General features: G+C 39.7%; 1 protein-coding gene across 1 annotated transcript in view; it reads left to right on the forward strand.

Annotated features, from left to right (window-relative positions):
• Positions 1 to 25,370, forward strand: part of MYO9A (myosin IXA) — a 321,663-nt gene extending 296,293 nt beyond the window's left edge. The window contains exons 40-42 of the mRNA XM_008151369.3: positions 17,233 to 17,435; positions 20,059 to 20,201; positions 20,711 to 25,370. Of these exons, the coding sequence (XP_008149591.2) occupies positions 17,233 to 17,435; positions 20,059 to 20,201; positions 20,711 to 21,147 (783 nt within the window). The 3' untranslated portion in view covers positions 21,148 to 25,370. The remainder of the gene's footprint in view (positions 1 to 17,232; positions 17,436 to 20,058; positions 20,202 to 20,710) is intronic.
• Positions 25,371 to 25,580: the final 210 nt, after the last annotated feature.

Here is a 25,580-nt window from a genome sequence, read left to right on the forward strand (position 1 = left end):
GGCAGCAGGACGTGCTTTTCCAAGTTAATGAGTGAAAACATTGATTCTCCCGCTGCCCGCGAAGGTGGAAAAGAGGAGTGGGGAGTGAGCAGGCTTCCCTGTCTGGGGGTTCCAAACCTGCCATTGGTTCCTTTCACCGCTGACTAGAGATATACAGGGTGTCTCCCCAAAATGTATACACACTTTGAATACCTACTAATTCCAATGGGTTTAAGTAGGAAAAGAAAGAAACAACAATGGAGCTGTCATCTGTTAAAAGTGCGGGCCTAAACCAGCAGTTGGACATCCCCTGAGGGGTCCCAGATTGAAGAGGGTGCAGGCCAGGCTGAGGGATCCCACTCCCCTGTGCATGATTTCGTCCCCCAGGCCTCTAGTTGACATATAACATTGTATTAATTGTAGGTGTACAACATGATTATTTGATATATGTATATATTGCAAAATGATTATCACAATAAATTTAGTTAACATCCATCACTTCACATAGTTACAGTCTTTTTCCGTGTGATGAGAACTGGTAGTGTTATCTTTGATAACACTGTAGTCAGAATATTTCCTACTCTGTTTCTTCCTAACTCCCTTCCAGAGATCATTATGGTGCGCACAAGGCATTACTTGAAGATGTGCATGCAGCAGTCATGCAAGAGCCAGTGCTGAAGAGGATTAGGCACGGGATCTCTTGGGGGTAATAGGCAAAAGAAGAACAATATTTGGGTTCTTTTTTGAAAAAGAAGCACCTCTTTCAAAGCCTTATAATCTTCTCTCAGATGGGGACAAACAGGAAGAGAAATTATACCGGGAATTCTTACAGAAAAGAGAGGAAGAACTACAGTAATACATGGCAAAGGAACTTGACTTTTTCAGGAAGCCTGCTAATTAGGTTTGGGAGAATAAAAGGCAGAAGGTAGAAAGAGACAATAATACAAGGATTAGTGTGGTGTTGAGATGATAGGATTATATGTGAGAGAAGAGAAAGTGAAGAGTTCACAAATGGTTATGTGTTTAGAGAACAAAAAGTACAGAACACTAGACAAAAATAAATTATGCTGGCTCCCTATGTGATTTTTGCTGCTAGAAGGAGATAACCCCAACCCCTCAGCGGAGATATCCCTCCTCACCCTCAGTCCTGGCCTGTGTGAGTTGGTCCAGTCCCTCTCGCAACCCTGCCCTTCCTACCGGTGTGGAGGTGGTTTGTGCCTTGTTTAAAAAGTCTCCTCTTCAGTTAGTCTTCAATTGGTAATTCAGGGTGAATGTTCCCAAATTTAGTTTTATTTCCAGTTTGATTCTGGGAGGCAATGCAAGAAAAATCCCACTGACTCCACTGCTGTACTAGCTCCTTTTTACATAACATACTTGCTGCTTTTAAGGAAACTTTTATAATTAGAAGTTATAGAACCTGAAAATGAAAGAGAAACTATTTTATATCTAGCAATTACTGAACTCATTTCTTTTAAAATTAGCCATTGGATAAATCTAAGATCTTATACTTCTACATAAAAGATACATTTATATACTTGTTTCATGTTCAATTTAGAAAATTCAGAACAGTAGGGTGAAGTGTAAAAGGCAAGAAGAAAATCACCAGTGTCTATTAATATTTTTGAATATTTATATTTTCCTTATGTATGCTTAATAGAATTTATGACAGTACTATAGTATTCATAGCTTTATATTTTTAGGAAGATTTTTGTAGAGATAAAACATGAACTCAATTTAGTATCATAAATCTATTTAATATTTTTAAACTTTTAGTTTTACTAAGTAAAAATGAGACTACTTTAAATACATGTTTCTTTAGAAATACTTCTCTTTGTCTTTTTTTCCTTTTCATTCTCTTCTATAGATAAGACCTGTTCCTTTAATTTCATTTATTCTCCTTCTTTTTCTTTCAACAAAAAAGGCCATGTTTCAGGCATTGTGCTAGGTGTGCTGGAGGTTTAGAAACGACAAGATCTTTGCCTGAGATAAATTAACAATCTAGTAAACAAAAATGTAAATAATTGTAGTTCAGTTTATTAAATCTCATCTTATCTGTTCAAAGCTAAAAGGGTATAGAGAGTTGGGTGAGTAGTGCTACTTGAGAAAATTGAATAAACTTCAGTGGCTACAATAGAAGATTTCTTGGTAGGAATGAAGGAAGGGATGATTGATAGTAAGGTTTTAGGTTCTTAAATTCCAGGACCAGAAGTTTGGATTTGATCCTTTTAGGCCGTGAGAGGCCATTAAAGGTTTTTAAACCAGGGAATAGTACCACCAAACTTTTCCCCGTAACCAAAGTCTTCCAGACCTTTAGGGAAAAACAATGGGCTTAAGTGGTTGCTTCTAGAATGTGACTTTAGGTGTGCATGGGATAGCCTAAAGTCATCAACTATATTCACAATAATCTTCCCTAACAAAACACCCCAAAATTAATTGGCTAGACGAAATAATTATGTATTTATCACTTATCTCTGTGAAGTGGCTGGGGCTCAGCTGGTTTGGAGTAAGCTGCAGGTTGAGTCCAGCTCTGTTTTGCACATCTCTTATTCTTCTTGAACTAGTGAACTATCTGGGATATATTTTTCTAATGGAAATTAATTCTATTACAGAAGGTTAGAGAAGCGGAACCAGTAATTTAATTTATCATAGTCTTTGATATGTCTCACAGGGCAAGGGAGATAGCTCAGGAACATGTTTCTTTATAAAGAAAGCAGAGAGTTTTTCCCTCATACATCCCCTAAAACAACTTAGTTATTTCTTCTACCTGCTTAGCATCTGCTCATGATCCAAAGCTGTGTTTCCTTCTTCCCTCTAAATGTTGGCCTTGTAGATGAAAAAAAACCCTCAGTTCTTTTATTAAAAGGGATCAGCTCGTAGCTCTTTTAAAGATGCCATTAAGAGATTCAGACTCATACCTGTTAAAATGGACTTATGAAGCTGTGTGGTATCTTGAGTGAGGGAAGTGGTCCATACAGTTTTGATCTGGTCATTCACATAAATTAGTTTGCTCTTTGGGCCTACACCCCCAAATCAAAAGTTTTTAGTTTCTTATAAGTTAATTGCAATATAGACTGTGACATTAAAATCTATTGGTTGCCCTAGCTGGTTTGGCTCTGGATAGAGCATTGGCCTGCAGACTGAAGGGTCCCAGGTTCGATTCTGGTCAAGGGCACGTATCATGGTTGCAGGCTCTATCTCGCCACCCTCTAACCCCCCGAGCGGGAGGCAACCAATCGATGTGTCTCTCTCACTTCGATGTTTCTCTCTGTCTCTCCCCCTCCCTTCCACTCTCTCTAAGAATCAATGGAAAAATATCCTTGGGTAAAGATTAACAAAAAATAAAATAATAATCTATTGGTTATTTCACCCTTTGAAGAGAATTTTTTAAAATTCATATATGGCCTCATAATGTCATAAGTGAATCATTCAGAAAATATTGGTTCACTGAGTTATGCAGATCTTTCAAATGTTTCATTATACAATATCAAACAAAAATAACATTTGTTAATATCACTACCAGTCTCTTCAGAAAATCTTTAGTACTAGGCAGCTGTCAAACTCATGGGGCAGTTACAAGTTTTCTAAAATTCTAATATTTGTTTGAAAGCTTGAAATGTTGTCATTGACAAAAAATATGGTCATTTATTTCATTTGAAATGATGGTCTCCCTTCTTACATTTTTAAAGACAGTGTCTGCTGTATGCAGTAGTCCTACTTTGTCGATTATTTTAACACATTGCGGATGGATCACAAGAATTCTTGCTTCTTATTACACAGTGTTTTACAAAATATCATACTTTAAAAAGATATTAGCTTGTAAGAACATGTAATAAATAACTTCAAAATACAATGGGTATTTAATTTTAAAGCGTGCCTTTAACATTTATGTAAAACTTTTTTTGTACTCATTCAATAGAAACTTATCTGGCCACTGGGTAAAGCTAGCAATAAAACTACTGGTCTGCAGTGTGTTAAGTAGCATTTCATGAATAAAGCTTTTAATTCAATTGCATCTCAAATGTTCACATATTTTTTTCTTAAGATAACTAGTCAGTATGCAGAAAGGTCCGTTGTGTATAAAACTTTTAATTTTATCACACAGAAAATTAAAAATAGTGAACTCAAGAGTTAAGAATAAAATTAATTTATACTGCTTAATGGAAGACATGAAATGAAATTGACTTTTTAAAAAGCTATGCATGATAGCACAGAATATGATTACTAGTATAGTTTGATACCACTGCCTTCATTTATGCAAAGATGCCAACAGCTGTAAAGCAGTTAGTGCAATTGTCAAGTGGAAGGATGACTAGCATCTTAGTATCATTTTAAAAATAATTTTGAGCCTTGGTTGGTGTTGTTCAGTGGTTGGAGCATCAGCCCATGGACCAAAGGGTTGCAGGTTCAATTCCTGGTTGAGGGCATGTACCTGGGTTGCAGGTTAGATCTCCAGCCTGACCCTGGTTGGGATGCCTACCAGAGACAGCCAATCGATATGTCTCTCACATCAGTGTTTCTCTCTCTCTCTCTCTCTCTCTCTCTCTCTCTCTCTCTCTCTCTCTCTCTCTCTCTCTCTCACACACACACACACACACACACACACACGTAATAATTTTGGCATCTCCATGGGCTTGTAGACACCACCTGCACTTTGAGAAGCACTGCTCTTCAATTTATAAAACACTCCGGCTCATAGAATTGCACGGAGATACTTGGTGAGGATAATTCCTTTTCATGTGTAAGAAATAAATGCACAAAATGACTGAAGTGTTTAAAGTGTTTCCTAATCTTCATCTGGTGAATCATAACTACAAGCATTGGGATATTTGAACAAGCCTGGTTACCTAATTCTAACACTATGCAAAACAGCCAATTTTCTAGGCCTCTCCTTACCAGGAAAATAGACTCCTCAGGAAGTGGTCCCATAATTCAATTCTTTGCTTCCTATTTTTGTGACTTAACAGAAGACATTCAAGCAGTGATAGTCTGTCTTGGTCCAAAGTGCTGTTTTGGGGTATGGTTTCTTCATTAGGATTTTGAGATTTGTGCTTTAACTAATTATATACAGTCCTATCTAGGTAGTGCATAGTTTTTCCTTCTTATATATTCAACCCATGGACAAACTCCAGTCCTATATAATAAAAGCCTAATATGCTAAGTGTCCGACCATTTCTTCGACTGTTCAACCAGTCACTATGATGCGCACTGACCACCAACAGGTAGGTTAGCTTGCTGCTGGGGTCCACCGATTGGGACTGGGCGAGATAGGCCGGACATGCCCTGGAGCCCTCCCACGGTCCCTCCCCGGCCCTAATCATGCACTGGTGGGATCCCTCGGCCTGGCCTGCACCCTCTCGCAATCCAGGACTCCTTAGGGCCGTGGTCGGCAACTGCGGCTCGCGAGCCACATGCGGCTCTTTGGCCCCTTGAGTGTGGCTCTTCCACAAAATACCACGGCCTAGGCAAGTCTATTTTGAAGAAGTGGCGTTAGAAGAAGTTTAAGTTTAAAAAATTTGGCTCTCAAAAGAAATTTCAGTCTGTACTGTTGATATTTGGCTCTGTTGACTAAATGAGTTTGCCAACCACGGCCTTAGGGGATATTGGAGAGCGGTTTCGGCCCGATCCCCACAGGCCAGGCAGAGGATCTTCATGTTTCCCTAGTGAGTGTAAGAGATGTCTTTCCCTACAGAGTCATCAAGTTGTTTTTGTTTGTTTGTAAATATATTTGTATTGATTTTTAGATAGAGAGGAAGGGAGAGGGAGAGAGAGAGAGAAACATCGGTCCACTGCCTTCTGTAGGCCCCCCACCAGGGATTGAGCCCTCAAGTTGGGCATGTGCCCTGACCAGGAATGGAACTAGCGACCTCTTGGTGCATGGGTCGACGCTCAACCACTGAGCCACAACAGCTGGGCAGTCATCAAGTTTCTTTAAGGGTTGGACAATCCACTCCCTAATTACCACCACAGGTATCTCTCTAACTTCATCTATCTTTAACTCTTTGGGCTTATTTTGACTTATATTGAATATTTTTGTATCCCCTCTACCATACCTTGCCATTCCTTCCTGCATCCTTTCTCCATCATGGGCCTTATAGCATTTTTCTGATAAATCAAAACTCTCCTCATAGGCTTTATTCATTTTAACACTTTGGTGTACCTTCTACTTGTTAACATTATTACCTCTTTAAGCCTTATGAGGAAATGGAAATGCTGGGCTCAACTGAGGATTACCTCAAAGAGGTATCTTCACTTAGAACCTTCACATTAAAGCATTTGGTTCCCAATATTTTTGTTATAGTGGGAAAGCTTAATACAGATTGGTCTCACAGAATAATAGGGAAGTCTATTATGGACGGTTCTTACAGAATTCTGACCCAAATCAAATAATTAAGGATCTCTGTTACATTGTCCTGGCTGGTGTGTCTTGGTTGGAGCATCATCCAGTGCACCAGAAAGGTTGCGGGTTTGATTCTCAATCAGGGCACTAGTTTCTCTCACATTGATGTTATTTCTCTCTCTCCCGCCTGCCCCTTTCTTTCTAAAAATTAATAGAAAGATATCCTTGAGTGAGGATTAAAAAAACAAACATATAGTATACAAGTTTATGTCCAGTTTTTAACACAATATTAGCATTTTTTCATATTTCTAAAGCTCTATGTAATCAACTTCAAAAGTTATTTTCCTTGACCTTGTAAGAGAACTCTGGGCTGTAGAGGTTTCAGGTTTTCCTTCATCTTTATTTAATGCTGTCTTTTTTTTTTAGACATTACCCTAGGTTATCATTGTGAATTTCCGGAGTTTGATTCACTTTCCTCCAGTGTTTCAAGCGCCTTCATTGTGAATTCCAATTGTTTAAACAGCGTTTTTACATATATACCAGCACTTTAACAATTATTACCATTTGAAAGACTATCCTACCTTTCACAGTGCTTTGAATACAAATTCTCAGTATTTCAAAATTCAGTAGAGATGTTAAGGTTTGTTTTTTTTTATAATAAATCTTTGTTGTTCAGATTATTACAGGTATTCCTCTTTTTTTCCCCCCGCCCCCATAGCTCCCCTCCACCTGATTCCCCACCCCACCCCATGCCCTTACGCCCCACCACTGTCTTCATCCATAGGTGTAAGATTTTTGTCCAATCTCTTCCTGCACCCCTCAGACCCCCTTCCCCCTAAGAATTGTCTGTCCCCTCCCTTTCTATGTCCCTGATTCTATTATATTCACCAGTCCATTCTGTTCTTCAGATTTTTTATTCACTTGATTTTTAGATTCACTTGTTGGTAGGTATGTATTTGATGTCTTTTTGTTATTCATAATTTTTACCTTTACCTTTTTTTTCTTCTTCCTCTTCTTAAAGAATACCCTTCAGCATTTCATGTAATTCTGGTTTGGTGGTGATGAACTCCTTTAGCTTTTTCTTATCTGTAAAGCTCTTTATCTGACCTTCAATTCTGAATGATAGCTTTGCTGGGTAGAGTAATCTTGGTTGTAGGTTCTTGCTGTTCATCACTTTGAAATTTCTTGCCACTCCCATCTGGCCTGCATAGTTTCTGTTGAGAAATCAGCTGGCAGTTGTATGGGTACTCCCTTGTAGGTAACTAACTGTTTTTCTCTTGCTGCTTTCAAGATTCTCTCTTTGTCTTTTGCCCTTGGCATTTTAACCTTTTGCACTCAGATGTCGAGTGTGACTCGACTTGGTTAGCATCAGTAGCAGCTCGTATGTCGAATTGTATTGAATGTATCAATAATTTGAAATATAAAAAAATCCAATAAATAAGTTTGTATGAAAAGAAACTCCAGTTTTTTTTATTCTACTGCTGCGCTTTGTAAAATCTGGGGTATTTTAAAAATTAAATCCCGAGTAGAATAAAGGAATCGAGAAAAAAGCAAGCGAGTGCAAAGGGTTAATTATGATGTGTGTTGGTATGGTCCTCTTTGGATTCCTCTTGTTCTGTGCACTTCCTGAACTTGTAAGTCTATTTCTTTCACCAGGTGGGGGAAGTTTTCTGTCATTATTTCTTTAAATAGGTTTCCAGTATCTTGCTCTCTCTCTTCTTCTGGAACCCCAAAAATTCGGATGTTGGTACACTTAAAGCCGTCCCAGAGGCTCCTTACGCTATCCTCACACTTTTGGATTCTTCTTTCTTTCCATCTCTCTGGTTGGGTGTTTTTTGCTTCCTCATATTCCAGATCTTTGGTTTGACTCTTGGGGTACGGTGATCTACAGTTGAGTTTCTGTATATTTTATTTCAGACAGTGTATGCTTAATTTCTGACTGGTCCTTTTCCATTTTTTTGGTATTCTCATTAAGGTCCTTGAAGGTCTCTTCAAGTTTCTCAGCGGTTTTTAGAAGATTCTTGAGTAACCTTATAAATGTGGCTCTGAACACTGTGTCGTCCATTAGTTTACTTTCCTCCATCTCTTCTATTCATGACCTGCTTCGGTGTCTCCACATTTTGGCTGCCTCCCTGTGTTGATGGAGTGGCTTTGTGTGGTCAGTGACCTATAGGGGCCGGTAGCTCAGCTTCCCCAATCACCCTAGGTGGTCGCTCTTGGTACACCCCTTTGTGGGCTGAGTGGAAAGTCTTGGTGTTGTTAAGCCTTGATTGCTGTTGGTACACTGGGAGGAATTGACCTCCAGGCCAATTGGCTGTGAGGACCTGCTGTGTCTATAATGGAAGCACTGCTGCGCTGGAGACACGCTTGTGGTACAGGACTTGTTTGAGTGGGGCTTTGGTGCTCACTGCGTCCGCCTCCCGAGTGTGTCACTTATGGATGTGAGGAGTTGAAATCTGGTGTCTCACGCTGAACTCTAGGTACACTGGCTTCTGGATCTCCAATGGGGTGCAGTTCAGCTGCTGTCTGAGGCTACCCTGCAGGAGCTACAGCTAGAACCGCGGCCCTCTCCTCCCTGCTTGGAGCTTGGAGGCCTTGGAGCTGTCTGTACCGGGTTGCAAGTTTACTAGTTTAACCCTTTGCACTTGCTTGCTTTTTTTCTCGATTTCTTTATTCTAATGCTAACTGTGTCAAGTCACACTTGACATCCAAGTGCAAAAGGTTAAACTGCAATAGAGAAGGCCATTCATATGCAAAAGCCGCTGCTAGGAGCTTGGGTGTGTTTGTAGATTGTGCGGGGCGGAGTCTCAGGGCGTCACTAGGCTAAGGCGTGGCCAACAGCGATGGCTGGCAGTGGGCCGCCTCCAACCGCGTCTCGCGCCCCGGCGCAGCCAACAATATATATATACTAGAAGCCCGGTGCACGAAATTCGTGCACGGCGGGGGGTTGTCCCTCAGCCCAGCCTGTACCCTCTCCAATCTGGGACTCCTGGAGGGATGTCTGACTGCCCGTTTAGGCCCGATCCTGGTGGGATCGGCCCTAAACGGGCAGTCGGACATCCCTCTCACAATCCAGGACTGCTGGCTCCCAACTGCTTGCCTGCCTGCCTTCCTGATCGCCCCTAACCGCTTCTGCCTGCCAGCCTGATCACCGCCTAACCACTCCCCTGCCAGCCTGTTTGCCCCCAACTTCCCTCCTCTGCCAGCCTGGTCACCCCTAACTGCCCTCTCCTGCAGGGTTGATCACCTCCAATTGCCCTCCCTTGCAAGCCTGGTCCCTCCCAACTGCCCTCCCCTGCTGGCCATCTTGTGGTGGCCATCTTGTGTCCACATGGGGGCAGGATCTTTGACCACATGGGGCAGCTATATTGTGTGTTGCAGTGATGATCAATCTGTATATTACTCTTTTATTAGATAGGATAGAGGCCTGGTGCACGGGTGGGGGCCAGCTGGTTTGCCCTGAAGGATGTCCCGGATCAGGGTGGGGTTCCCTTGGGGCGTGGGGCAGCCTGAGCAAGGGGCCTGTGGTGGTTTGCAGGCCGGCCATGCCCCCTGGCAACCCAAGGGGAGGCCCTGGTATCTGGAATTAATTTTCCTTCTACAATTGAAACTTTGTAGCCTGGAGCGGAGCCAAGCCATTTCTGTGGCAGTTAATTCACCTTCTACAATTGAAACTTTATAGACTTAAGCGGGTGATCCTGGCCAGGGTGTGCGGAAAGCTTTGCTTCCCCTGTTGCCGCCAGCAACCCTGGCCTGCTCTCTCAAGCTCCATTCTGCCGCCATTTGTTTGAATTTGTTTACCTTCTATAATTGAAACTTTGTAGCTTGAGTGGAGGCTTAGGCCTGCAATGGCTATGGAAAGCTTGGCTTCCTCTGTTACCTGGGAAACCTTGCTCTCTGTGGCTGTAGCCATCTTGGATTGGGGTTAATTTGCATACTCGCCCTGATTGGCTGGTGGGCTTGGTTGGCTGGTGGGCGTGGCTTGTGTAGCGGAGTGATGGTTAATTTGCATATTACCATTTTATTAGAGAGGATATATATATATATATATATATATATTTTTTTTTTTTTTTCAGAGAGGAAGGGAAAGAGAGAAACATCAATGATGAGAGAGAAAATCATTGATTGGCTGCCTCCTTCCTTCCACGCCCCCCAACTGGGGATCAAGCCCCCAATCCGGGCATGTACTCTGACCTGTAATCGAACTGTGACCTCCTGGTTCATAGATCAGTGCTCAATCACTGAGCCACATTGGCTAGGCAAAGGCAACAGTGCCTTCTTCTAAGTAATTTTTTGTTGAATTTGCAGACTGATCTTGTGTTTTGAGCAACTTTTTCTTAATATTTTCTTTACTTCTTGCTCTCAGAACTAAAAGTGGAATAATAATTTTGTAATCCTCTTGATTTTCATCCCATTGCATGTTTTAGAACACATGAGTTTAGTTAGCCTGACTGCCCTTAGAACTTGCCCTCCACTTCCACCTCATCTCACCAGCAGGGCTAGATCAGTAGTTTCTGTTTCTGATACAGCATGTCTTCCTTCTTTCTCCCCGAAATCAACTGAGAAATCTGTCAGTTTATTGTCTCGTGCTATTCAAAAGATAATGGCATATTTGCATAAATAGCTAACGTTGAAAAGCTTTAAAATACCACTTTTATTGTGAAATACAACACATATAGAGGAGCCCAGAAATAGACATAAACATCTTAATGAATTATAAAATGAACATCCACATACCACTCACAGTCAAGAAATAGAACATTGCCAACACTCCCAAAAGCACTCCTCTTTTTCTTTCCAACCACAATCCTTTTTCTCCCCCAGAGGTGAGCAATAACTTGAGTTTTATGTTACTTGCTCTATTTTCTTTGTTGTTTTCCCACTAAAGGATGTATTCCTGAGCACTATAGTTTTGTTGTGTTTGTTTTCAGCTCTGTATAAATGGAATCATATTATTCTGTATCTGACTTATTTCAGTCTTATTATGTATAAAACTTACCCATGTTGTGTTTAGTTGTAGTTCATTTTTGTTACTGTATAGTATTCCAGGATATATGTATACCACCACTTAACCATTTTCATGTTGGTAGACATTGGCTTGTGTTTTGGGAGTTATGAATAATCCTATTATGAATATTCGGATACATGTATTTTTTATGTACACATGCATGTATTTTTGTTGGGGAAATATAGGAGTGGAATTACTGGGTCATGGGATATATGTATCATCAACTTTAGTACATAAAGTTGTGCTACAGTAGTAGTGTATGAAAGTTACCAATTGTTCCACCTCCTTGTCAACACTTATATTCCAGATTTCTTAATTTTAGCTACTCTTAACAGTGTGTAATTGTGGTTTTAATTTGCACTTCTGTACTCTTTAATGTGTTTAAGTACCTTTTTATAAGTATGTATGAGATACCCTTTTTTGAAGGACCTGTTCAAAGCTGTTGCCCATTTTTCTAATTGGCTTGCCTGTTTCTTTCTGATCAGTAGGAATTTTTTATGAATTCTTGATGTTGGTTACTTCTGTTGCAAATTTCTTCTTCCACTTAGAGGTGTCATTAGATGAATCAGGAATTCTTTTTTTTTTTTTTTTTAACCAGGAGTTCTTAATTTTAACGTAGTCTAAATTTTATCAGCCTTTTCCTTAGGCTAGTACATGTTATGTCACGTTTAAGACATTTTTCACTACTTGATGTTATGAAGATAATGTTCTAAATAGCTTTATATTTTTGCCCTTCATATTCAATTTTAATTATTACCATAATTGTAATATAAAATATAAAATATAATTGTATTTTAATGCAATTATAAATGTTATTTTAAAATTGTTATATTCTATTTGTTCCTCATGAAAGAAAAATACATTTGATTTTGGTGTTTTTCACCTTGCTCAACTCACTTATTCTAATAATTTTGCTGTGACTTCTTTGGATTTCATACCTTAGTCATACTGTTCATGAGTAATAATAGTTTCACTTGTTTTTTTATAGTCCATATGGGTTTTTTTTTCCTTAGCTAGAATCTCCAGTACAGTGTTGAAAGGAAGTGATAAGGATCATTTTTCTCATTGCCCGATCTCAAAGGGAAGGCTTTAATACTTTTACCACTAAATAATGATGTTTGCTATAGAATTTTTACAGATGCTTTATGAGATAATTTTCCCTTCTATTCCTGGTTTTCTAAGAATTGTTATTAGGATTTATTATTGAATGTTATGAAATACCTTTACTATGTCCATTGAGGTGTTCTTGACTTTTATGTTATTGATATGACATATTACACCAAGTGTTTTTCTAATGTTAAGCCATCATTATACTACCGCAATAAATCTAACTTGGTCATGAGGTGATATCCTTCTTACATATTGCTTGATTTAGTTTATAGTAAGTTATTTAGAATTTTTGTACCTGTGTTTATGAGTAAAATTGTCCTATAATAGTTCTTTTCATATCCTTATTAGGTCTTTGATTTTTAATTGATTTAAGAGAGAGGGGAAAGATAGAGAAACACTGATGAGAGAGAAACATTGATCGGCTGCTTCCTGCACACCCCGCTTCTGGGGATCAAAGTGGCAATCCAGGCAGGTGCCCTGATCAGGAATCGAATTGGCAACCTCTTGGTGCATGGGATGACACCCAACCGAGTCATACCAGCCAGGGCCATATTCTTGTTATGTCTTGATATCAAGGTTATGCTGCCCTCTAAGAATGAGTTGGGGAATAATAGTCCTTTTTATAATTCTGTAAAGAATTTTTGTGATTTGTATGTTATTTCTTCTTGTTTGCTAATGAAATCATATAGGCCTAGAGTTTTCCCTCTTGAAAGTCTGCATTTATGAATTTAGTTGGTAAGATTATTCACTTTTTTGTATTTCTTTATTGATAGTATTAATTACTTGGATTTTCATAGAATTTCTCCACATACATTTTTGTATAAAATTTCAGATTTATTGACAAAGGTGTTCATAGTAGTCTCTTATCCTATTTATGCCTTTGGTTACTTGTGGATTCTCTCTATTTATCTTCATCTTGCCAGGGTTTTAACTTTTTTATTAGTCTTTTCAAAGAACTACATTTTGGATTTTGTCCTCTCTTTTTTAATGTTTATTTACTCTTATCTTTATTTCTTTTCCTTTCCTTGGATTTATTTTGTTGTTCTTTATTTGGTTTCCTGGAAAAAAAATGCTTACTTTAAAATTTAACCTTTTCTATTTGTTGCTCGTTAAAGAAAAATAAATGTATAAAGCTATAATTTTAAGGTGGGCAGAGTTAAACTGTATCTGACAGACTTTGATATTGTTGATTAATTCAAAATATTTCCATTGTTTATTGGAAATATTTTATTTCTTCTTTGACGATGAGTGTGTTAGAAGTCTATTTCTTAATATATAGGTGTTATTAGTTTTCCTCTTATAATTGCTCTGTTAGTAAACTTATTTTAAATTACTTTAAAGGTCTGATAAATTATTTCAACCCTAAAAAATGTATTGTCTTTGCTGTATGTACTTTAAAATAATGAGTGTTCTGTAGTGTTAAATACTGAATTATGTATGTCTATTATTATCACTTATATTTTAAGTTTTTCAGATCCATAGCTTACTGATTTATTTGTACACACTTGTTTTCTCTGTGCCAATTATAGCTTTGTCTATTTCTTTAAGTATTTTTGTCAATATTTTACTTTAAATTTACTTTTTTAAGTTTATTCCTTTAGTTGAACAACCTTTACACACAAAATAGATGGTTTAAGATTTTTAAGTGGAAAGGAATTTAGGACTTAAGAGGTTTTATGAGTCTGCTAATGTTTTAAGACCTGTGATGGCTTGCGGCCAGATGGAAAAGAACTTGAAATTTCTGAAGCCATTTCTTCAGAAATGGATATTTGCAAATTTGGAAATAATGTTATATCTTCTTCATAATTTGAATTTTTGTCATTGTGAAATATTCCTCTTTATCACAGGTAACACTTCTTACCATAAAGTTTACTTTGTCTAGAATTAAAATAGCAACACTAGTTTACTTTTGGTTAGACATTGTATGCCTTTTATTTCCATCCTTTTACTCTCTGCCTTTCTTAATTCTTATGTTTTATATGTGTCCCTTGTAGACTTCATATAGTTTGACTTTTTTAGAAAATAGTCTGATAATTATCAGATTTTTAACTAGAGCATTTAATCAATTTACATTTAATGTAATCACTGATGTATTTGGATTTAAATCTAGTATTTTATTATGTGCTTTTATTTTACCTGATACATGTTCCTTTTCTTTCTTGCCTTTTTTGTTCCTTTTTGCCTTTTTCTTTTGACTATTTTTTATTATCCCACTTTTTTCTTTTGTTAGTTTAAAAGGTTTTACACTCTCTTTTATGCTTCTTTTAGTAGTTAAACTAAATGTTACAATAAAAATCCATTACCTACCAATGTCTATTCATTGGTACTTTTATCTTTTTCCAAGATAATTCGAGAACTTTAATATGCTTTAGTTAATATATAGTTGCTGTTTGTATTTTAAATTATCTGTATATTTTTAACCCAACTGGAAAAAAATGCTTACTTTAAAATTTAGGGTATTATTCTTACATTTTATGCAGTCACTTTTCATTTAGATTCACTCATGTATTTACTATTTTAATTGTTCTTCATTCTCCCTCACTAACATTTCTTCTTGTGTCATTTTCTATCTGTTCTTTAGGGCAGGTCTGCTAGTAACAGATTCTCTTTGACTGAAAATGTCTTCATTTCAATTGCATACTTGAAAATTGTTTTGCTATGTATAGAATTCTAGATTGGCAGTTACTTTTTTTTTTCATCACTTTGAAAATATCATCTATTATTTTCTGCTTCCATTGTTTCTATTGAAAAGTTGCTTCTTTATTGCAGGTACATTTTTTTTTTCTTACTGCTTTTAAGATTTTCTCTTGCCTTTGATTTTTAGCAATTGTGCCTGGGTTTGGACTTTTTGTGTTTATTTTTCTTATAGGTTGAAGGCTTTCTTTAGTCAGTAAGTAGGTTGACATCTTTAATTGGTCTTGAAAAATGCTCTGCCATTATCTCTTTAATATTTCTTCTACAGAATCGCTTTTCTCTCCATATATATATATATATATATATATATATATATATATATATATATATATATATATTTTTTTTTTTTTACATATGGTAGGTTTTTTTTATTGTATCCTGTTGTTTACCTTCTTTTCTGAAATTTTCCTGAAAGTTTTTTGTTTTGTTTTCCCTGCTTGATTCTTTATATTTTCTTCTGATCTAATTTCTGGTCCATTAATTCAACAATGTATTTCTATCTCCTTCAGCATGGTTATTGTAAGTCTGTCTTATAGCACAATGTCTGGAATCATTGAGGGTTTCTGTTTTCTGTTGTTTTTACTGGTTTTCACTTACATTGTCTTGTTTCCTTTTGTTCTTGGTTACCTTTGATTGTATGTCAGACACAGTATTTAAAAAATTATTTTTGAAAAATTTTGATGCCTGAGATGATGTTTCTTTTCTCTAAATAGTATTTTCACTTTTTCTTCCAGGTGCTAGGGCACTAAAAATCTGGCTTACTTTAATCCAATTTTAGGGATTACAATTTTCTGGACTGTTCAACTGTCTTGAAGCTAGGCTGCAGTGTCTGCAAGGACTATTATAATTTCAGTTTACCCTGAGGTCTAGGATACAAATCTTGGGGATCCTAGTGTTAGGCATGGAACCCACACCTTTGTGTGGTTCTGGACTCCCACTTTTATTCTCTACCCCATAGGTTGGCAGACTCTTTCTGAAAAGGACAAGAGAGTAAATATTTTAGGCTTTGTAGACCTTACAGTTTTGTTTGCAACAATTAATGCTGCCATTGTTCAGCAGAAGAGCCATAGATGTGTGTATTAATGAACATGAATGTATTCCAATGTGTGAATTAATGAACATGAATATATTCCAATAAAACTTTTTTTTACAAAATCAGGCACAAGGCCAGATTTGGCCCATGAGCCATAGTTTGCTGACCCCTGATAGTCTGTCAGAAGCTCTGTTCAGACTCTCAGCCACCTTTTCTTAAATTTAGATTAGCCTGAAGTGCTGGGCTAGCCTTTCCTTGGCCTTCCTTGTTAGCTCTCTGGTGCCTTTAAGAACATGTTGGTTTTTTGTGTGTGTGTTTGGTCCAGTTGTTCTTGGCACTCCTGCTGAGATCATCTAAAATACCTATTCTGCCATTATCAGAAGCTAAAGTTTTATACAAAGTAACAAATTTAAAAGTAATAAGATTTTTTTCCCCCTCTGACCTCAAGAAAGAAATTTCTTGAGTTGTTCTCAGAGAAACTCACCAGCACCCTGTGATATAGAAATGATTTTTTTTTTTAATGAAACAGTTTTAGGACATGTTTTTATAGTCTTCCTAGAGAGATTGTGCATTCTACAGTTAAAGGTGAAGAGCATCGTTATCCATCAGAACTTTATGTGATGATGGAAATGTTCTATATCTGCACTGTTCAATATGGTAGCTTCTAACCACCTGTGACTATTGAGAATTTGAAATGTCGCTAGTGAAAACGCAGAACTAAATTTTTACTTATTTAATTTTAATTGATTTACATTTAAATAGCCCTGTGTGGATATTTAGTTTGGAGTGGATGCAGCCTATATTTACAAGAAGAATCACATCCCAGTACACAATGTGTCCTTATACTCCCACGTGCTGAAGTATTCATTTCCCAATGCTCTTTCAAGAAATATTTAACCTAAATGTATTTGATGGATGGTATCTCACTAAGTATCTTGGGCCTTACAGAATGTTTCCATTTATTTCTAACATTCACCTGGTATGATGGAAGTACTCTTGTTATCCTAAATGGGTCACGTAAAACTGATGTAGGCACTCAATTTACTTTACAACATGTATTTTTCTTTGTAGGGAAAGGGGTGTCTTCGTCGAGGAAGCTATGCAAGTCCATCCTCTACTGTTGTAGTTCGGTTGCCCTCTATGTCTGATGTCCCAGAAGAGACCTTGACTAGTGAGGCAACCATGGAGATGGACATCACAGAACAGCAGCAAGCAGCTATGCAGCAGGAGGAGAGAGTGCTGACTGAGCAGATTGAGAACCTACAGAAAGAGAAGTGAGTTTCCAGGAGGAAAGAGAGTGACCACTTGATTTGTTTTCATTTCTTTCCTTCTGTCTTTTATATTTCCTTATTTATTAAATACTAGAGGCCTGGTACACGAAATTCATGCATGGGGGGTGGGGGTGGGCAGAGTGTCCCTTAGCCCAGCCTGCACCCTCTCCAATCTGGGACATCACTCTCACAATCTGGGACTGCTGGCTCCTAACCACTCGCCTGCCTGCCTGCCTGATTGCCCCTAACTGCTCCCCTGCCAGCCTGATTGATGCCTAACTTCTGCCTGCCAGCCTGATCGCCCCCTAACCGCTCTCCTGCTGGCCTGATTGATGTCTAACTGCTCCCCTGCTAGTCTGATCACCTCCAACTGCCCTCCCCTGCCAGCTTGGTCACCCCCAACTGCCCTCCCCTGCCAGCCTGATCTCTCCCCCAATTGCCCTCTCCTGCCAGCCTGATCTCTCCCCTAACTGCCCTCCCCTGCCAGCCCGATCTCCCCCAACTGCCCTCCCCTGCCAGCCCGATCTCCCCCAACTGTTCTCCCCTGCTGGCCTGATCGCCCCCAACTGTCCTCCCCTGCCGGCCCGATCACCCCCAACTGTCCTCCCCTGCCGGCCCGATCGCCCCCAACTGTCCTCCCCTGCCGGCCCGATCGCCCCCAACTGTCCTCCCCTGCCAGCCTGATCGCCCCCAACTGTTCTCCCCTGCAGGCCTGATCTTGCCCCCAACTGCCCTCCCTTGCTGGCCTGATCGCCCACAACTGCCCTCCCCTGCAAGCCATCTTGTGGCGGCCATCTTATGGCAATGTGAGGGCATCGCGTGAGGGTGTGAGGACCATCTAGGCTTTTATTAGTATAGATCTCCTGTGTGTCAAGCACTGTATCATCAGGTGATACAGAGGATGTGGAGATGACAAAGATATGTTGCCTGAAGGAAGCTCTGTGAGCACGGAGACTTGAAGCTGCTACCGTGATGATTCTAGACAAGCTGACTGGAGCAGGGTGTGTCAAGGAATCTTAGCCGAGATTCTAACAGGTCAGAGACCAGCTTCGGTGAACAGATTTATCTTAAAAAAGGGGGAATAAAGATTCCCAGGCTAAGACAAAGTCCCTATTCAGAACTCCATGAAGGAAGGATATTGTCTAAAGATCAATATAGCCGTGGAGCCAGCAACTAAATGGTCAGAGTAGGGCAGCAACACTAGTGGGTGCTGGAATACTGGGTAGAAAAATTGGTTGTAATTTAGGGGAGAGACAAATAAGCAGCTTTGTAACCTTTGCCATCACTGGGACAAAGGTGGGTAACAATACATCTTGGGGATAATTTGAACATCCCATGGTTCTCCCTGAAGGTACCATGTACTAATCCTGACTGATGATGTTTGTTCCTGAGTTCCAGAATTCCAGGTCTGAGAACTTGATTCATGTGGGGCTATGAGTCTGTTAAAGTACTTCTTTTTTTTTTTTTTTTTGCCAGGATTGAGTCTAGAATTTAGGCAAGCTAAAAAAGCAGCTGGAGCTCAGCTTGGCAGAACATGATAAAGCAAAAGTGGGGTACATTGTCTGGGCTATTTGATACAAGAATGATCTAAAAAGAGGACCTAACTCAGCTCTGATGAAAATGGTATTGGAGGTATTAAAGGATGAATAGGAATTTGTAGGAAGGGGAAAATCTTTCTAGAGAAAGGAAAAAGTATGAGCACAGTCTCAGAACATGGCTTATGACAGTGGTAATTGCAGCAATGATTATCTTTGAAATGATTGTCTAAGCTAGGTAGTGAAAGTGAAGCTTAAAGGGCTTTGAAAGGGAAGAGATGAAAAAGGAAGTAAGAATTGGAAGGACAAGGAGGTTGTGGGCAAGTAGAGTATGCGTTAGATTCAGAGCTGGTATAATTCCAGATCTTCCCATTGGAGAAAGTTGCCTATATAAAGTGGAGGAGAGGTTGTTAGAAGTTGCAGACATAAAGGAATTTTGGTGGTAGGGTATTGATTGAAGTAGATTAGGGTGATATCAGGCAGTAGTGAGAAAAGCAAGATTTGGAGCCATGTACCAAAGACTTCAGGGACTAAGGGGGCATGACTGAGATAGGTGGGTGATTGATGAAGAGGAGAAGAAAATATGATAAGTGGAGATGGCTTAAGCTTCAAGGACAGAAAAGATCAAATCAGTGTTTTACTTCATCCAGAGGTTTCTCTGTGGTCAAGGTAAAGTTTCATGGAAAATAGTTAAAGAGCTGGAAGGAATATTAGAAATTATCTAGTTTAATCTCTGTTTTATAGATGAGGAAACAGGACCAGAAGAAGAAAGTTCCTTCCTGAGGCATTATAAACGAGCTGAGAGTGAATTTAGAGCACTAGTCTGATTACTAGATCTTACAGCTGCGGCATCTTTCCCTGCCTCACCTTCGGCGCTTTGATGGGCCCAGCCTTTGCTTTTAGTGCATACTGTGTTAGCCTTCACCATTACTATGGCTTTCAGACCCTTATCACCACCCTGATTGGGAACAGTAAGAAAGGTGACTGGTTTTGCTACTTAAACTCCTGACTTTTATGGAAGGTCTTTTCTCCTGTTGACTTCCTTCCACTTCTTATCAAATACTAATGGATTTCTTGATTGTATCTTACAGGGAGGAGCTGACATTTGAGATGCTTATACTGGAACCCCGTGCCTCTGATGATGAAACTCTTGAGTCTGAGGCCTCCATTGGGACCGCCGATAGCTCAGAAAACTTAAATATTGAGTCTGAAGGTGCCATTTCTGAGAAATCGGGTAAATGAACACCTTAGTGCAAAGGAGGATTAAGGATTCCCAAGCTAAGACAGAGTCCTAAGGAGTTGGAAAATAATGATCTTTGTGAAGCTTTTATATAAATTATTCATTAGATGAAGCCTTCAATGTAATGCAAATTTTGGTAATTTATTGTTTTCTCTAGCATTTACTTTGCCAAGGAGAAAAGCCAATAATCACAACAATGTTGTCTTACTGACCCATGATCCATTTTTTAAGGGTAGGTAGTTTAAAATGGCAGTGACAGTTGTAGGCGTCTCCTAATGGCCTAGTCAAATTCCAGACTTCGTTGGAGTTGATTCTAAAATGGTGTATGTAGAAATGGATGGTGAGCTCTTTTTGAGCTATGTGTGTGCACAAAGTAGGTCAGCCTGGCCCCTCCAAATCTAGCCCACCTCATTTCACGTGTGTATAGTGACGCCTGTTCGTTATGTAATGATATGCTTTAGAGGGAACTGTCATTTACAGCTGTGGTCTCTTCTCTGGATTAGAGAGAAGCTTGGCCCTGAGCTCCCTGAGAGCAGCTGGCAAGTCTGAACCTTCTAGCAAGTTGAGAAAGCAGCTAAAAAAGCAGCACGACTCTTTGGATTCAGTGGACTCTTCAGTCTCTTCTCATGGGACCAGAAAACGATTTCAGATTTATTCCAAATCTCCATTCTACCGAGCTGCCTCAGCTGGTGAGGCCCTAGAAATGGAGGGACCGTTGGGCCAGACCAAATCCCTAGAAGACAGACCTCAGTTCATCAGCAGAGGAACCTTCAACCCCGAAAAGGGCAAACAAAAATTAAAGAATGTGAAAAACTCACCTCAGAAAACCAAAGAGACCCCAGAGGGGACAGTGGGGTCTGGCCACAGGAAGATTGTGGACCCAGACTGCAGCTCCACCCAACAGCCAGCTCTCTTTGGAAATAATGAGTTTATGGTTTGAACTAGCAGATGTGTTTCTTCCTAGCTGCAGAGTGGTAAACACATCTCATCTTTAGGCCTCTTCTCATTGCCTCGTCCACAATAGTCCGTTCTGAGTGAGGACCTGCCTCTTGCCCAAGAGTACCACCAGGACCCGGTGTGCCGCAGTCCTAGGCCTCCTGTGGAGGTGGAGGCCTCGGCGAAGCCTGCCTGCATGGTGCCAGCTGTGTCTTGGCTGCAGTATTTGACCGGAGGCTCCACTAACGAAGCCACCTGGCTAGGGCTTGGGGGTTTGGGTCAGTCGTGGAGGTCTTTGGACCTGCCTCTTCCATCCTCTTTTCCCTTTCCAGAGGTGGGTGTGGAACTGGTGAGCACATTGTGGGCCTGAGGGCGGCGCATTGATTTCTGGCCTTTGAAGAAAACATGTAAATCTTTCTTAACCATGTAAGCAAAAGCTTTTGAGTTTATTTTGGGAATAGTTAGGAGCTGGGGTAGAATATACGTTTTCCCCCCCAAGGATTTATAAAAAAAAAAGTTAAGCCCTCTATTTTAAGATTTTCTTAAAAAACACTTCATGTTATATTCTGGGAAACGTGAAAAGGCAATTGTTTCCATTAAGCCATCAGAGCATGTCTCAGACCTCTGGTTACACAATGAAGAAGAGAGTACAAGTTTTGTTTTTTTGATGATGATTGATGTAATAATAATCAATGCTGGTTTAACTTCTAGTTAGTTCCTGCCAAATATATTGCATGGGCTGAAGTTTCAGTAGCCATATTGTTCCCATATTCTCTGGTCCTAGGATCAGGTTCCTCTAATTTTCTTAAATGACCCAGAGATATGGTGAACACTAAACATGAGGGTTTCACCCTAATCCATCCATGCTTTTCTCTGTGTTGATTGAACTGAAGATCACATGTTCATCTGCTGGTAGATTTCAACCTGGAACTCAAAGACAAACGACCATTTAATCAATTCCCTCAAAACATTCACAACACAATACTACATGGATAAGTGTTACAGAAAGCTGCCAAAAAATAAGAGAGAACTTTTTCAGATGACCCATCTAACTTTTATTTTTTCCTCAGACCATCAGTATTAAATAGACTTTTTTAAAAATCAAGGACTACTTGAAGCTACTTTTGTTAATATTTTGGTTACTGAAGTTTACTGTAAATATATATGTATAGTATGCATATTTCTTTTTCACCTTATGCTTCCCTCCTTCCATGGAATTTCTTCCTGAGATTGGGGATGGTTGGACGGGGAGGTGAGAGCCACACATCCCTGGACTGAAGGACAAGTCACAAGTCAAACCATCTTCACCACTAGGTGTCTCCATACACCTGAGTTACAATAGCATTTTAAGCTTAGCATCCGTGGGATTCGAGATCTATTTCTGCTATTTATATAATATATGAGAAATGAAACATGCTTCCCTTTCTTGAGATAAATATGTGAAAATGTTTATTTTTAAAGTTACTAAATGGATCTTGTCTAATTACCACATGCACTGTAACCTGAATTTTGGTTATTCTTCCTTTAAATGCTTCTTGAATTTGAAGTTACGGAACTATTAAGACATGTTAAGGCAGAGTCTCTCCTGTTACATGACACTGAACCTCATGCCACTGCCTAAGTGGTGGTTGTCGAACTCCAGAGATGAGACTTGGAACATCATTCCGAGTGGCAGCTAAAGGCAGCAGGAGTCTTCCCTTTCCCTGGTTTGGGTTCCAAAATGAGTTAGGAAAAGGGATCTTTATAAATCTCCAGAATGATGGTGGTTAGTGAATAAATGTTCCATTTTATACCCCACAAACATCTGCCACCTGTCCAGGCTGTCCTGAGGAGTGAGAAATGTAAAGCCTTTAAAAATCTGAATTTCGGAAAATCTACCAGAGGAAAACTAATTCATCCCAGCATGGTTGTGTGAAAGTGGGATGGCTGCTGCCTTGGCGCCGCTGCCAGACTGCAGGTCTGTGTCGGTGTTCTTGGGAGAGTCGCGTTCTGCTGGGCATGACTGCTGCTCTTCACTTGCCAGGCATTGGTCAATACCATACAGAAGGAGAGAGCACCCTTATTGGATAGTTTCCTGTGGCCCAGGGGAATGGCCTGCAGAACACATCTTGGCATATGTTCTCCTTCTAAATTTTTGTTATTATTGTTTTTGCAAAATAAGTTTTGGCAATTAAAAAACAACTCATATAGGACATTTTATAGGAACTTGACAATGGATGTTAAGAGACTTTATAATTTTTCTCAGGGACTTGAAACCTGAATTTGGATAAAGTTAAATAAAAAATATTGCTTTTCAGTTGCTAGATTTGTGGGTTTCTAGTCATTTAACAAGCTGCCAGAATGGAGGGTGGTGGGGAGGAGAGGGCCACACAATTGCAAGAATGCAGAGCAAGTGTGGGACCCTCCCTCTGAAGGAAGGACAGCTGCTGTTCTCATGGGATGATAGGTGCTGTGAGCCTGATACAGAGATGATGCCGTAACTCTCAAAAACTGCCGGAACCAACTGCTCTGTCTCCTTCCATTTGTCCTTAACTGGTTCTCTCCCTGGTTTAAGTTAAGTCACCACAAAGTGATGCTGTATGCATTGCAACCACTTATGATTAAGGTATTTAACCTTAACATGTGCCACATCTGTATTTCCTGTTGCTTTGCGTGTTTACTTTGATCTCAAATGCCTCAAAGAAAATGCCTGCATGGCAGCAACGGGATGGCCCCATATTTGGAGTCCATACTCCAGATTGAAGAGCATTCTGTTCTATCACACATTCCTGGCCCCAAACAAAGCCTGGATTTTGATTCTCCCCATTAAAACCAACACATCCCTTATCATGAAAAATGTGATAGCAGCAGAAAAGCCCAATTTGGATCACATTGGATGCCACAGAGTGAAGCAAATGACTATAACAGCAAATACAGGAAAGGTTCAGGGAGGTGGTCTGCTTAGTTTGTCATGCACTTTGTACTTCCTGCCACTTTAATTCTTTTCCCACTCTGGGCTCTGAAAACATGAAGGGAGGTATGCCTTCCCGGTGGGAGCCGTGCAGAGGCAAGGGGCCCAGGTCAGGGAATGGGACACCAGAGCCCTGCCTTCTCACTCCTCAGAAACCAGCTGCAGCTCTCCAGTAACCTCTGCTGGGAGGTTAGAAGAGACTTCTCTGTTCTATCAGGAGAGGGTTTTTCTCTGTAGGAGACAAAGGGTCCCAGAAACCTGCTGAAAAGAAGTCCAGTCAAGTGCTGCAGGCCCCCTCAGTGCCTGTGGGCCTTGGTGTTTTTAAAGTTATAACTAATGAATGTGTACATTTCACAAGCACTTTGGTAAGCCAGAGAGAAGAAAGTATTCTCAGGATGTGTTCAAAGCGGAGTTAATTTTAAAGAGAAACCCGGTCCAAGCAGCTTCCCTCATCCTCTCTCCTCTTTTTCCCTTGATGGGGATCTGGATATGGGGCATGCATCATTCTGTGTTGACAAATGCATTATGTCACCCATAATTTTTTGATACCAGAAACTCCCCAGCCCTGTTTCCCAACACCATGCTAACCTTGGTTGTAAAATTCCTCGGTATTTGTGGGAGTCCTTTGTCTTTTCTATGCCCCTAAAATACTTTTAACCACTTTTTTTCTGGAACCATTCCCACGTTTGATTTGGTGTTAAACAGTAACAGCAAAATGATGAGTGTGGACATGGATCTATTAGGTTTTGTGGTCCCTTGGTTGAAACTTAAAAAAAAAGCCCCACCAAGGGGCCTATCACCTTGCTATCCATCCATACTTAATACCTATTTATCAGTCCTCTTAGGTCATATAAAAGTTGCACCTTTTGAATCATATAATTGTATTTAACTAGGGGAAAGGTGTGTACTACAGATTAGTATTATTATATTATTTTAATGGGTTTAAATAATTTATAAGTATGCTGAGTGTAAATTTTTAAAAGACTACGTATTGTAAAAGGACATATCCTGTGAAATATATTTTACTGTTAAACAGAATAATTCTATAAGAAGAATGATTTATCTCACCCATGGAACTGATTATATTCCTAATACAATCACCAGGCACTTTGTAATTTCCTTTTGTTTTGTTGGGTTTTTTTTTTGGGGGGGGGGGGGGAGCAAGATATCATCTGTATAGAGTCCAGTTTGTGTCACTCAAAATCTGTGCTGTGTGGCTGCACAAAGGCAGCCTGATGAACCCATCACTCCGGCGGCTCATTAAAGAACAAAGCTTCCTAAGCAGCAATGTGTGTGGTTTGTTTTCTGACCATCCTGGCTCCCACCCCAACTCGCTCCTTCTTGGTCCCAGGGAACAATGATTTTTGTTAAAGTGATTTTTCTTTTTTGTAAGGAAAGGACTGAGCAAGCCCACAACTGACAAAGTGCAGAAGTGGTACTTGTTGGAACTCAGCTGAATTCAAGTAAAGGTGAGATGCGAGCTGTCG

The sequence above is a fragment of the Eptesicus fuscus genome, chromosome 2 (assembly GCF_027574615.1).
Source record: "Eptesicus fuscus isolate TK198812 chromosome 2, DD_ASM_mEF_20220401, whole genome shotgun sequence".
Classification (NCBI taxonomy): Eukaryota; Metazoa; Chordata; class Mammalia; order Chiroptera; family Vespertilionidae; genus Eptesicus; species Eptesicus fuscus.